The 15,203-nt window shown below is 41.0% G+C and overlaps 2 protein-coding genes across 2 annotated transcripts; one reads left to right on the top strand and one right to left on the bottom strand.

Annotated features, from left to right (window-relative positions):
- Window positions 1-2,743: 2,743 nt before the first annotated feature.
- Window positions 2,744-3,738, top strand: LOC110094934 (CBS domain-containing protein CBSX5-like; the record flags this gene model as incomplete). Its single annotated transcript, XM_020820280.2, has 2 exons — window positions 2,744-3,225; window positions 3,594-3,738. Coding segments are annotated over 2 exons (627 nt in total), but the record flags the coding sequence as incomplete, so codon positions are not given.
- Window positions 3,739-6,674: 2,936 nt separating this feature from the next.
- Window positions 6,675-8,189, bottom strand: LOC110094935 (probable carboxylesterase 2). Its single transcript, XM_020820281.2, has one exon. The coding sequence runs from the start codon at window positions 8,134-8,136 to the stop codon at window positions 7,198-7,200; it is 939 nt and encodes a 312-aa protein (XP_020675940.1). The 5' UTR covers window positions 8,137-8,189; the 3' UTR covers window positions 6,675-7,197.
- Between the last annotated feature and the right edge of the window lie 7,014 nt (window positions 8,190-15,203).

Here is a 15,203-nt window from a genome sequence, read left to right as displayed (position 1 = left end):
AGACCTTCAAATGTCCAATGAACGGTGCACGATCGTAGGATTTAATATCGGTCGTCCATTCAACCACTCTCTATTCGCCCCTGATCTCACGCCTATTTACGAGCTATGCCACTCTAGAAAATCTATAAATAGAGCCCTCATTCCTCACAAAGAGGGATCCAAGGAAGAAGATAATGAAGAGAAGGAAGAAGCTCCTCCTCGACCACCGCCGAAACGTCGCCAGACCACCCCAGGAGCCTCGCCGGACCACCGTCGGAGCCTCGTCGGTGTTGACCTCCTTTTCGGCATCAGTCACTTACACAGTCTTGTTTTGCATTTTGTAGATTAATCTACCTTCCTTTATGTTGCATCGTTGTGTTGATGAAGGGTCACCTTGCATATGTTGTCTCGGCTTGTCATCGACCTTAAGATTTATCCCTTTTTTTTACCACATGTTACCCTATCTGATTCTAAAAAAAAATATGTGATCGGGTCGATGACAATTCGATGTGATTTCATGCATTTGAGCCTTTATCATTATCTTTGCTCCGTACTTAGTATCTTTTGATTGAGATCTCGTTTTACGAAGACCACCGCCGAAACGTCGCCAGACCACCCCAGGAGCCTCGCCGGACCACCGTCGGAGCCTCGTCGGACCACCGTCGGAGCCTTGCCGGACCACCGCTGGAGCCTCGTCGGACCACCGCCGGAGCCTCGTCCGAGCCTCGCCGCACCACCATCTCAAAACCCGACGTTCAAGCCCGACGTTCTACTGAAGGACCGACATTCAGGCCCGACGTTCTGCTGAAGGCCAAACGTTCTGCTCAAGGCCCGACGTTCAGGCCTGACGTCTTCATCTACGGCCTTCACCTTCGCCAGAGGCCCTTGTCTTTGCCAGATTATCATTAAAGGACATGTGCTCCACCAGAACATCACATGAGGCCCAGACTCCCGCCGGACCACTACTTAAGGCCTTGAGCTCCACCAGGCCACCACCTGTTGCCCATAGTTCTCCCAGAATACTGCCGACTACGGTCCTTTCGACCTCCGTTGCCTACTGTGGTCCTTCCGACCTCCATCAATAAACAACGGTCTTTCTGATCAGGTCTCCTGCCGACTACGATCCTTTCGACCTCCGTCGCCTACTGTGGTCCTTCCGACCTCCATCATCAGACAATAGTCTTTCTGACCCGGTCTCCTGCCGACTACGGTCCTTTCTAGCTCCATCGCCTACTGCGGTCCGTCCGACCTCCATCACCAGACAACGGTCTTTCTGACCCCGGTCTCCTGCCAAATATGGTCCACCCGACCTCCATCGCCTACTGTGGTCCTTCCGACCTCCATCAATAAACAACGGTCTTTCTGACCAGGTCTCCTGCCGACTACGATCCTTTCGACCTCCGTCGCCTACTATGGTCCGTCCGACCTCCATCAACAGACAACAGTCTTTCTGACCTCGGTCTCCTGCCGACTATGGTCCTTCCGACCTTCGTCGCCTACTATGGTCCGTCCGACCTCCATCAACAGACAACGGTCTTTTTCACCTCGATCTCCTGCCGACTACGGTCCTTCCGACCACCGTCTCCTACTATGGTCCGTCCGACCTCCATCAACAGACAAAGGTCTTTCTTACCCCGGTCTCCTACCGACTACTGTCCTTCCGACCTCCGTCGCCTACTATGGTCCTTCCGACCTCCATTAACTAATAACGTTCTTTCTAACCTCGGTCTCCTGCCGACTACAGTCCTTCCGACCAAACAAACATGTATATGTAACTCCTACCATGTAATGCAATATATATGATGTATATTTGCTACATCAATCCAATGCCTTCTCCAAAGGAAGGTCCTCATTTGTAATCGACTGTAAATATTAGTGGATTCATTCAAACTGGGCCAGGCCCTGTGGTTTTTTCCCCTTTTCAGGGGTTTTCCACATAAAAACTCTGGTGTCTCTTATAAATGTTTCATCCCCTCTCGTATCTTCTTGTGTGTTGGATCTTCGTATAATGCTAAGACGTTAAACCATATATTTCTCTACCGCTGCGAATATTCCAGGACGCAACAAATATATTAAAATAAGTTTCAACCGAAATGTTAATAAAAATTTTAAATTTTAAATTTAAATAAATTTTCATTCTATGTTTCTCTCTCTCTCCTTCTCCATCCATCTCTCTCTACTTTTCTCTCCCTCTCTCTTTCCATCCTCTAAAAACCTAAAAGAAAAAAACTTAAAAATTTCAGATGGAATTTAAAATATTAAAAAATTGAGTTTTAACAGAAAACGCAATTACTGTTCATGTTTTCTGTTAAAACGCAATTTTTTTTTTTGCGTTTTCTATCAAAACGTGATTTTGCAGTGCGTTTTTGCTCCTTTCTAAATTAAAATTATATTATGCTCCTTCTCTTCATTCTTTTTTTAAACTTGATCCTTTTAAAAATTTGCCCCAGCAGAGAATGATATTTTTTGTGAGACATTTAGGCCTATCACAAATTTTGCATCTCTTAATTTATAGTTAGGGGTTTTTACATACCTAACACTTAAAACTATTCTATTTACTTATCTAACACCTAAACTTCACTATTTACTATTATACCATCTAAAAGCCTTTGCCCTCATCAAAATTACCACTCCGTAACCTCCTGTCACATATCTCACCCCGACCCTGTTTTTCCAAAACGCCTGCATCGCTTCCATGGCATCTTCTAGTGGATGAATTCTCTCGTCTGCTTTATTCTCGTGTTCCTTTCCGCCACACTCGCAGGTTACTGACGACCGCAAGCTCATTGGTGAGATCTCCCCTTCCACCCTCACCGGCTTCGACGAGTTCCCCCTCATCGTTCTCTCCGCCGTCGATTTCATGGCCTACATTGACTGGTGCACCTCACCACCTGACACCGCAGTTTGGGCCTTGAAATCATTATTAAAGAAGAAGGGGATGCATGAGATGGTTGAGCTAATGGATGTTGTTTCACGGCCGGTATTTTCATCCTCGACTTCGTCTTCTTTTGACGAGGAAGGGGAGATAAGGAAGTGGTCGAGGCAATTGAGGAGGTTAGGGAGCTATTCTTCGAGGATGGGTCGGAGGTTGGAGAATGCCATTGTTTGCCATCCGGGAAGCTCGTTGGTGGCCTTCATGGTGCAGGCTTTGGCGCACATAGTAGGTTATGTTTGGGTAATTGAGGAGGACTATGGCCTTGAAGGCATTGTCGTGCTTCGTGACATTCTCAAGGTTTTTAGAGACTAGTTTGCTGAGCAATTTCTTATTTCCTGATATTGAAGAACAAAGGTGGGAGAAAGGTTTTGATTTGTTTGATAAGTTGTTAGTCTCTTTCATTTAAGTTTTCTGTATGAGAGTACCTTTCTCCTTCCTAAAAAAAATGTTAGTGATTTTGTTCTACATGAATTCTGGGTTGAATTGTGCATTCACGAGCCAGTTTTCATACGATTAGAGTTCATCTGGTAGCGTGTTGAGTTTAAAATCTCCCATAAATTCTAACTGCAACCATGGAGAGGTGATGACCAATGATAATTATGAAAGAAGAGAAACCGACAAATGATCTTTTTTTTTTTAAGAGACTATCGTTATGAGCTTCAAGATTCTTTGTATTCAGCTGCTTGCGTCGTCTTCGATTCCTTTTTCTATTCGTTCAGCTTAATCTCGTTATTGCCGCCGCTCTTCATGATAGGATCCATCAGATGGCTAGAGTCGGCGGTGGCGGCTTGGAGGAATGTTTGGTCGTCCATTGGGGAATTTAGATGGTGGTATCTGCGGCGACGGGGAGTTTGAAGGAGGTGGAAGGGAATCAGAGATGGCACAACAACAGACAGGGTAAGATATGTGACGGGAGGTTACAGAGTGGTAATTTTGATGAGGGCAAAGGCTTTTAGATAGTATAATAGTAAATAGTGGAGTTTGGGTGTTAGATAAGTAAATAGAGTAGTTTTAAGTGTTAGGTATGTAAAAACCCCTTATAGTTAAAGCTTTCCATTAAAATAGCTGCATAAATAATGATATTTTGCAATATACAATTCACATAATATAGTAAAATACAGCTCATATTGATCTATTAGGAGCTTTAATTATCAACTAAAAGGTTTGGAGTTTGAATCTTATGTTATATGATATGTATATCAGTTTGTCTTAATCGACCTAAATGTCACTTAAAAAATAACTGGCACAACACATCTCATCTTAATATGTTGTGTCAATTTTAACTATCAATTAAGAGATCTTGGGTTTTAATTTTAAGTGCATGATATGTATGAATTTGTCACAATTGGACTAAATGTTCCCAAAAAAGATATAGTTGACACATAATTGGTTAGATTTAGGGGTGTCAACAAGTCTATTTGTATGTTGGTTTGAATTAACTTGATTTCATAAGTCGTGAGCCGAGCTAGATGTGTTAACGAAAAAGTTTAAGTAAGATAATTATGACTTAACTAATTAGCTCATAAGCTATTTTATTTATAAAAATATTAATATGAAATATATTTAAAATTCTATTTGATACGTCACCAAAAATTGTCTTGATCGGGAGCAAATCTTGATGCATATTTGTACGTATTGGAACATCAAAAATTAATTTCATGATCATAAGAACTTTGATTTCGGCAAACTTATAGTCAAACCAATAATCTCAGATAGACGGCCCCAATAAAACCAAATTCAATCCAATTCGAGCCCAAATGAGATAAAAAAAAGGATCAAAGAACTCTTGAAAGATTCAAATCATTTATTGGATGAGCATATGGTATTCAAATATGGCATTCTTATACTCAAATCGAGTGGCTCGACAAGAGACGAATCCAACAAGTCCAAGATCTCTTAATTTTGACTTCTCTAGGGCATCTAAATGCTTGATAAATTCTTCATGATCATAGGGATCATTATGAGTCGTCCAATGGAGCACTCCTAACATGCCCTTGATCTTTTTCATATTTGTTAGGCATGTCACTGCCAAAAAATAATAAATAGACCTCTAATTCTTCATATGGGGGAGGAGGAAAGAAAAGGAAGAAGATAAAAGCTCAGAAGCCTAAGGAATCTTGGAGCTCCACCATAACACCACCATCAACGAATCTGTGCCACTAGGCGGCCGCTGAAGAATCTCCTTCAAACCATCGCCTTCGAACCTGTATGGCAGTTATTAAGCCTTCCTCTAACCACCATCTCCATTCTACTATGGTCCCTCCGACAACCGTAGTCCAGCTACGGTATTTCCAACCTTCATCGTTCGCAGACTAAAAACTCTCTTAACCCCGTCTCTCAATTACAATCCTTTCGATCTCTGTCATGAACCGACTAAGGTCTCTCCAACCACCATCGCTCGACTATATTCCTTCTAACCTCTATCGCCCGCCAACTTCGACTACAGGAAAATCGTTTATTACCGACGATAATTTTCGACGGAACATACCAAGTTTCTAGCGGAATAAACCTTATAAGAAATTGAAACTGATGATATTTCCTGGCGGTTTTCCGGCGGCTATAACAGCCGAAAATTAATGTTTCCAAAATCGCAAGAAAACATTGGTATTTGTCGGCACAATGACCGCAGGTTAACCGCCAGTGGTTACCGGTGGTAAAATTGCCGGTGTTTCCGGGAGTATAGTTTTAGGGCACTTCCCGGTGAAATTTTTGATGGTTATGACCGCTAGAAATAAGTTACTTAAAAATGGCGGCTAAACCGCCGCATAAAGACGTGATGGTAAGAGCATACCAATGGTTTGTATGGCTGTCATCCGACTGCTAAAATTTTTTTATGCTAATTCATTTGTTATTGGTGGTCTAACCTCCAGTTAAAAGCGACAGCTAGACCGTCGGCATTCAGTTAATTTCCTAAACTATGCAATCTCTCCGACCATCGTCATCCAACTATGGTCCTTCCATCCTCCGTCACCTACCGACTACGGACCCTCCGACCACCTTTGTTCGCCTATGATCCTTCCAGCCTTCGTCACTTGCCAACTATGATACTTCTAACCATCATCATCCGATAATGACCTTACCAACCAAGCAAGCAAGACAATACCTCTTGAGAGCAGTTATAATGTCATTCTTGAACTTTATAATCTACTCTATATAATATGTATTTGTTACTTTGAGCCAACACCCTCCTCCAAGGAAGGGCATTATTAGTAATTAACCAACACCACTAGTGGAATCATTTTGATTAGGCATGACCGCGTGATTTTTTTCCCTTTCTAGAGATTTACTTGTAAAAACTTTGTTGTCTCTTATGAATGGTACACCCTTCTTTCTTATTTGTTTGTGTGCTAAATTTTTGTATAAGGCTAAGCGCTAAACTTTATATTTCTATACCACCGCGAATATTTCAGGACGCAATAATATTAATATTTAGAATTTTAAGTATAAAATGTAAAAAAAAACATATTTAGAAATTATCTTATTTTTAATTTATCAAGCTCAAACTAGGAGTTACTCATATTGGACTCGATTCATTAACATCCCTAGTTAAATTTATCATCTATTAAAAAAATGAAAGATAATATATATATATATATATATGTGTGTGTGTGTGTGTGTGTGTGTTAAATAAAGAGATTAAGCTCATTTTTATTAATTTCAAACAAAAATAAATTTTGAATGAAAGAACAAGCAGAAAAGAAAATCCAAAATGCATATAAACTAAAATGTTGAAGCTCGATCATTTGTCAAAGAAAAAAATGTCATAGACAACCAGTGCAAAAAACATGAGTGCAACAACAAAATGTTAATATTACATAAATACTTAGCATTTGCCTTACTAATTAATTAGAAACCCCCTATATTACTAAACCAAAATAGTATATCATAATTAAAATTTAAAAAGGCCAAAATTTAGATCAATAATAATACGTTAATCGATAGAAAATAATGACCAAATTAACCCTGCTAAATGCTAATTTACAAATAATCATAAAAACTCACCTTCCTGAACCTAACACAATATATATATAGGCTCTTTCATGAAGTGCGGGAATTTCTTGCAGCAGGCAAGCAACCAAAGACGGAGAATAATGAGGCGCTTTCATGAAAACCTAAAAAATATAGGCGCCATGTTCTCCTGATAACAAGAAATCAAGCCACGCGGTTACAGAGTAAAGCAACAAGATCTGAATACAAGATATGTTAAGATATACGAATAATAACTCCAAGCACAAGAAAGATATCAGGCAGCAGGATCAAGATAATAGCTTTGATAAGCAGAGCTAATCTTTTTTGAAGAAATCAGTCAAAAGCTTAATCTTGTTCTTTGCCTGCTCGGTTTCGGGATTTGAGAGGTGGAAAACATGGTTTGCCTCCGGCGTCTCAACGAACTCCACCTCCCCTCGCCACCCACTCTCCTTTAGCTTCTCGTAATAAATAAGTCCTCTCTCTCTTAAGAAATCCTTCTCCGCCACGCTTACCAGAACTCGCTCGCACCCCAGAGCCGCAAGGCTCGGCGCGCCTTCGGCCACCGGGTTCCTCCTTGGGTCATCAAGCCCTTCTGTATCCGGGAAAATGAACTTCCACATCCGACCAGAGTCAGCAGATTCGGAGCCCACCGGCACAGACCCCCCAAAGTAAGGGTGGATCAAAGCCAACCCTTTGATGGCTAGCCCCTCTGCGGCCGCCCGAAGCGCGATGTGGTGGGCGATGTTGCCTCCGGCACTATCGCCAGCGACGAATACCCGCCCGAAGTCGCCGTGCTGGGCAAGCCACGGATCGGCCCGAGAGAAAACCCAGCGAAAGGCGGTCCATGAATCATCGTAGGCGGCAGGGAGGCGGTGTTCGGGAGCGAGGCGGTAGTCGACGGAGACGGCGATGAGGGGGGTTAGGGAGGAGAGGTCGTTGAGGTGCCGGTGATAGACGGGGGAGGCGGCGGACTCGATGCAGAAGCCGCCGCCGTGGATATAAAAGAGGATGGGAAGCTTACCTCCATCGTTGGCTGTGGGTGGGAGGTAGAGGCGGGCGAAGACGCCGGTTGAGGGATCGATGATGACATCCTTGGAGTCAACGCCGGTGGCAGGGTCAAGGGACGGCGGAACCTTGTCGGTGCCACCAAAGCGCTCGACGCGGCCGCTACGGTACATACGAAAGAAGGGAAAAATATCGATCTCAACTTCCTCGTTGGCGGGGATGGAGTGGGCAGCAGTGGTAACCTCCATGTTTCCTGGTGCGTGGAATTAGGAGAGATCCCTCTGGACTTCAACGTTCCTCTGCAAATCTGTTTATTCGATGTATTTATATATTATTGAAAACAAATAGTTAAATCCATTAAATGGGATTTACATATTTATATATTTAATATTTGAATTTTTTATGTTGATTTATATATCATTTTGATTTTAAAGTATATTAAAAACATATGTAAAAAAAAAGATGCTTTATTTTAAATAACTTACTATTATTGATGTTTTTGTTAAAATTTAGAGATTTGAGTATTATGTAAATAAATATAAAAAATAAATATTGGAGAGTGTTAGCTACTCAAAGTTTACTCTTTTCTTAAATTTAATATATAATGTTGTTATCTCTAATGATAATTAGAGGCACGTTAACTCCTTGGTTATTTTGAATTGGGACTATTACTTAGCTTTTCGTTACATTATTTTTCTTTCATGTATTTTTTACTTTTTTTTTTTTTACCCACACTTATAATCACATAAAAATAAATGGGCTTTGGCCCTAATTACTTAAAAATTTTATTTCTATTTTTATATCATATATGGCCCATGACCCATGTTCCTCTTATCTTTGGGGAAAAGAAACACCAACTTGGTATCGTCCATGCATAAGATAAGCTTTAAATATATAGAATTTAAATAGCAAGTACCGTGACGGACGGGAAAGAGGAATTATGAATTTTTTTTTTATTATTTTTATTAGTTTCAGTGGGAATAAAAAATAATAGAAGTGTAGATTTTTAGATAGTATAGAATAAGGGCGAAATGCTAATTAATCATCTTTGATTGAACTTAATGATGCGGAGCACTATTAGTATATGACGCCAGGGAACACCGGACCGCCAGATATGTGCACATGACTGGCTTTTTATTCCACTTACTACTTTCCACTTTTCGTTTGTTACTACAGGAGTCTGTTTTCCTTATGCTTGTCCTTTTTTAGTTAGTTATCATAGTTTCTTCCTTGCTGTTACTTATAGGGAAGAAGATAGAAGTCTAAACAGCTTTTGATAGTTTATAGCAAGTACCGTGGCGGACTGGGAAAGAGGAATTATGAATTCCTTTTATTATTATCCTACATTTATTTTACACTTAACCAAATATATTTTGAATGTATTGCATTTATTTTACAATTTACTTCTTTTAGTTTAAATTTATGTTTAGTGAATCAAACAACATCTTAATAGAAGTCTAGGGTGTCAATATTTGATCCGACTTGAAAAATTATGTGTTATGGGCAACCTGTTTGTCAGTTCGGTTGGGTACGGGTTAACCCGAAATTAACCTGGGTTGATCGGAAAACCTCCCCTGCACTCTTTATAGCGATCTCATGCTAGCATCCGGATTCCGCTCCTAGACTCGCACCGCACGCAAGCCGTGCTCTTGAGTCACGCATGCATGCATTGCTCCACAATCTGCACTGGCACTGTAGCGAGCCTATTGCACTCATGTACGAACTCCACAACCAGACCAACACCCACACCACGCGCAGGCAGCGCGTGGCACTATCCACTCGCACGACACCTGCACCCCGCACAAGCCCTGCAACACCCCACACCAACTTGTGTCCAAACCCGATGGTGTTTGTGGTCTAGTTCGTGGGTCGGGGTCAAATCAACCTGATAACCCAGTGGGTTAAGTTCGTGTCTGAATTTCTGATCTGTTACAAAAGCGAGTCGGGTTTGGGTTAACCATTTAAACCTATTTCAAGTCCTGGGTTCTACCCGAAAAACACATTTTGACACCCATTAGCTTTTCACACTCAAAATCAATAATGATTCCAAACCCGCGACCACATAGTTCGTAGGTCGCGCTAGGTGCTCACCCGACGCCTGCACCCAGTGCAGGTTAGGCTTGCACCCCAACGCTGGCTGTGCTCGCACCCCTCACGGGCCTGTTCCTTCGCCGCACCCCACACTCGCTCCTGCCCGAACTGATCGCGCTGGTTGTATTTCAGTTCGAGGGTCAGGTTGAGTCCACTCGATAACTTGGCTGGTCATATTCGACTCAACACGTTTGAACCTAGATAAATTCCATGTTAGACCCGAGCCCAAGCCAAAAACCAATTTTGACACCCCATAACTTTTCTTACTCAAAATTAATAACAATTCAACACTTGTTATTGTTATGTAACATAATAAAAGCTCTATGAAGAAAGAGAAGAACACCATTTTTTTATGATATTAATTTATGTATATCTCAAGAAATTCAAAGCAAAGCATTGGTACTCTTTATAACTCATTCTAGCGGGGCCGACATAGGTTGAATGATTGTACTCTAGGAGTGGTCATCAATGGCCATAGGGTGAAGATCCTACTATTGTTATCAAATGACAATGGTTCGATGGTGCTCCGTCATTATTAGAATCTTTTAACTCTTCTCAATTTAAACAAAGACTCTTCTTCATGTAAAGAGTTGGAGTTTATTTATAAATTTTTTTAGTGGCATGCTTCATAAATATAGCCATAATCACAAAACACATCATTGAACAGCTTATATTGATCACATAACCATATTATACCAATCATATGTACTTTTAAAAGTGCTCATATTATGTTTAGAAATTAAACGATATTTGGTTTCGATGAGGTCAATTTAGATTATTAATCATTGAAATTTTGAAATAGTTTTGATACTCAAATTAATATTTCAAAAGTTGCTAATTATATTCAAATCGTTTATTTTGGGCTAGCTCAAATTCAATAACACTCTCTCTATATCAATATGTTATGCCCAACAAAATGTTTAGTTGAGTATATAAATTTATTGAAATTTAATTACAAATTATCCTTAAATTTAATCATAAAAAAAATTTTAGTGTAAATATGCATCGAGATTTGTGATTATTCAGATTGATTCTATTGGATATTAATATAATTATTGTTATGTTATATTGTCAAACAAAAATTCATTAAAATATAATCTGAATTTAAACATTGTTTTAATGTGTCATTATCAAGCAATAATAATGAGATATTATTAATAGATTATAAATTTATTACTAATAACATAAATAATAACAAATCAATCGAATTAATTATCTCAATATAAAAATCTACATTTGAAAAAAATCTGTTGATCTTGAATCAGCTGAGCTTCTTAGCTGTTTGAAACCTGCAAGGAAAGGGTAAGAAAACACGAAGAGAAGATAGGTAGCAGGGGTGTATTTTCTTGACTGGTCTTGTACGAAACCTGTTACAAGATATATCATTCAACTCACTGAACCTAAGCCGTTTTATTAATGCAGTTGTAAAGTAGACGGGTGAAGGATTTAAAAAGGTACAAGCATAGTATGACAAGTCAGAGTAGGCCTGCAACAAACGCTAAGCAGGATAAGTATGAAAGCATATCAGTCGCTTATCATCCCCCCCAAGATGATAACTTCGGTCTCAGTAATGAGTGTAGCTTGTGTCTTTAATATCTTGAAACCTTTGGATAGCTAAAGGTTGGTAAACTATATTCTGCAGCTGATCAAGTAGGACTATATGAATGAATAGAGATATCTTTAGACTTCAACCAATCCAGAATGAAATGATAATCTATTACTCTCGATGTGTTGGTACGCGCATGGATAAATAGGATTGTTTGCTAATGCGATTGCTGAACATATTATCACAAAATAAGTTAGGGCATTGTAAAGAACTACCCAAACTCAACCAGAAGACGCCGTAACCAAACGAGTCGCAGATGCCCTGGCCAACGATCTGTACTCGGCCTCAGTAGAAAGAACGAGCAACACGTTTTCTGCTTTTGACACCTCGCCAAGAAATGAAGAATTGTGACCAAGATATGGCCAATATCCAGTGGTGATTTACGGTTCTATTGGATCTCCGCCAATGCGGAATCAGCAACAGAAGGCCTGAAAATATAATTCAGTAGGTTGAATAAGAAAGACCAAAAGCTGCTATGTGCTTTAAGAAGATCTACTCTGAGAAGCCGCTTGAGTAAGTAGAAATGTCCATTCGATAGGTTGTGCATAAATTGGCAACGAGTTATCTAACTGTAAAGGAGATATCGGGTCAACGGACAGTTAAACTATTGCAAAGGAGCTAACAAGATGTTTGTATAAATACAGATTGGTGAAATGAAAGCACAAGACCTACGACACAATAGATTTAAGACCCCCCAGCCACGCTCCTCTTAGCTAGCATCACCAAATTGAAGATCTTTTGTCAATATGCAACCCGATATTCAACACAATCAGACTCCAACTAACGACGCAAACCTGAGTCTTGAATCTATGTTTAGCCGACCGTGCGGTCGGTGCTTAACTAGTCCATGCTCCCTGTAACCGGCGGGGAGGTCTGGGCTGGGTCTCGTGGGGGTGGCTCGAGCATATTGCCCCCGGGGCGCGGGAGGGCGGTAGCGGTAGGCGGGTGTGAGTGGCCGCGGAGCTCGCTGCTCGGGAGGGGCTCGAGCCCCCGGACTGGCGTTACAGCTCGCGAGCCGAGCTTATCGAGCTCACACGTCGAGCTTCGGAGCTCGGAGTTCGAGCTCGTTCTAGTAACGACTCGGAGCTCGAGCTCGAGCCGGCTTTGGCTCGTGTAAGCCCGTGAGCCGGCTCGATATAATAGATTAATATGTTTTTTCAAAATAATATTATTTTATTTATTAAATTTTTAAATATTAAAAATAATAATAATCAAGTCACCCTAAATTTATATTAAAAGTGAATATTTCATATTTTTATAAAACTTTTTGTTTAAGCTTTTAAAATTCCTCTTAAATGTTTAAAAATCCCGCTTTTAAGTTTAAAATGTTCCCGCCTAATTTTAAAATTTTTTGAAAAATCCCGCCTAAATTTAAAATCTCCCGCACTGGCTGGCTCAGCCCGGCTCGAAGCTCGGATTTAACAGTGACACGAGCTCGAGTTCGACTCGATTGTAGAGCTCGATCTCGAGCTCGAGTCGAGTTCAGCTCTTCTTTCTAACGATTGCCGCAGCTCGATAAGGGCAAAACTGAAGCGTCGACTCGGCCGTTTTACCCCACTAATTGTATGCTGCTTTGTTTCTGCCTTATGGAAAATGGAGTGAGAGCCCAAACGGTGGAGCCCTAATATAGAGCTATTATATCGTGTGTTTAAGGTTTTCCTTGGTGTTTCTTCTGTGAGAACATGAATGAACTGTGTTTCTCTTTTACAATTCTGTCGCAATACAAAGGTGATCGGGAGTAGACGGTTTGACTCAATGGCATATGGTATCTGATCATAAAAAGCAGAAAAATCTGATTTAAAAGGCAGAAAATAGTGCCAAACAAAATCCTCAGTTAATTGAAATACACATGTTGTATACTCTTCCTATAAAAATTGGAAGAGATTATTCTGTCGGCAGATGCAACGTCGTCAGAGATCAACTAAAATGCGCCATGTGCCCCCTTTGCTTGTACTGCTCGACGTTCATACTCGCGGGACGTTTTTAGAGATGCCAGCGAAGGTATAACTGCCCTAACTGTGTTGCCACCCTTATTTGCCTCCAGACATAGAGCTGGGATCAACCTCCACAGTCATAATAATCCTGTCTCATAAAATTAATGACTTTTGCATGTTTAAATTTGCTTGGCATTATCCTGCTGGTTCTTGTATCCACGCGCAGTTCTTTTGTATATTTATTAGCACCTGGCTCTTTATTAGAGCTGTATGTACAGATCATGACAGCTGGTTTTGCATTGCCTGCGTCAATTACATGGATTAACCCTTCTGAAACGTGTTTGATTGCATAAATGCTTTATATGTTCTGTCTTCGGTTAGTGTCAATTTTGACCGCGACCGACCGACCTAGAAACAAATCGGTTCGGGTCGACCCGTTTGTGAAACGGTTGGGATTAGGTTCAATAAACTGACCCGTTTAAAAAACCGGGTCGGGTTCCGGGTTTGACCCGACAACCCCGAATGAATCACCCGAAAATCTCCGCCCGGCCCCTGCCTGCCTAGTGAACGGTCAAACCCGAGTTCGTTGTTCGCGTGCTTGCGCGTGCCGCCCGAAGACTCCGAGTCCCGAAGTCAAAGAGCGGGGTCCTGAAGGTCCCGAAGCGCAACGCTATGCGCCTGTGGCCATTGGGTCTGTGCCGGTGGCGTGGGACCGTGCGGAACTTCGCGGTGCGTCCGAGGCGCAAACCGGCAAACCCGCAGGTCGCGCGGTCCGAAGCGGTAGCCTGGCTCGCTGCGTCAGACGTGCCTGCCGCCTGCCTGGCCTGCCCTCTCACCATACGTCGACGGATATTTCAAAAATGGCGGGATTTGGGTCATGTCAACACGGCAACGCGAGCAGGTCGGATTCGTGGTTGGACCCGTTTAGAACCGGGTTAATTTTTCGGTGTTCAACCCGAACTCGACCTCGCTGACCCGAATAGTGACACCTCCTATTTGCTATTCCATGCTGACATCATATACTCATATTAAGAAATAGACCGAAATCGAATTTAATGACTCTGTGTGCAAAAAGAGAGACAAACTTAAAAAAATAACCTATGCAACAAAATACAGTATTTTAATAAAGGTTCACTTAATTAATTGCTGCAGAACCAGCTTTAATTTTTCATGTGGGATAAGCTTATAAGTAAAATTTAATATTGCCTCGAATCCGGCTCGTTTCACTACAAGAAAACTACGGTCAATAGCGCACTAAAGAAAATTTTGTAGTCGTATGCTTTACAAATATGTTGGGGTCCAAGGGGTCAGCACCCCGCTGACGCGGGTTCGACCCTGACGATCAGTCAAGACGCGGGTTCAAAGGGGCAACCCCTTGACGCATTTCTCTTTTACTTGATGAATTCCTTTTGCTATTTTATTGTAAGGATATTTTTGGAATTGAAATTAATAAATAAAATAAAAATTCTATATACAATTTTTCTTTGTATTTTAGTTCATCGTTCCTAACAATAACATCATCTCACCACAATGTGTTTTAATTATGATCGAACCAATATTGCTAAAGATCATAATAATTTAAACTTTAGGGAGGCAATTGCAAGAAAAACGTTATATTAAGGCTGAAAATAGATCGTGGGAGCAATTCCTAAAAACTCAAATAATAAAAAATTTTTTGTTACGA

Source organism: Dendrobium catenatum, unplaced genomic scaffold (assembly GCF_001605985.2).
Source record: "Dendrobium catenatum unplaced genomic scaffold, ASM160598v2 original_scaffold_85577, whole genome shotgun sequence".
Taxonomy (NCBI): domain Eukaryota; kingdom Viridiplantae; phylum Streptophyta; class Magnoliopsida; order Asparagales; family Orchidaceae; genus Dendrobium; species Dendrobium catenatum.
The sequence above is the reverse complement of the archived record's forward strand: the minus strand, read 5'-3'. Positions and strand labels throughout refer to the sequence as shown.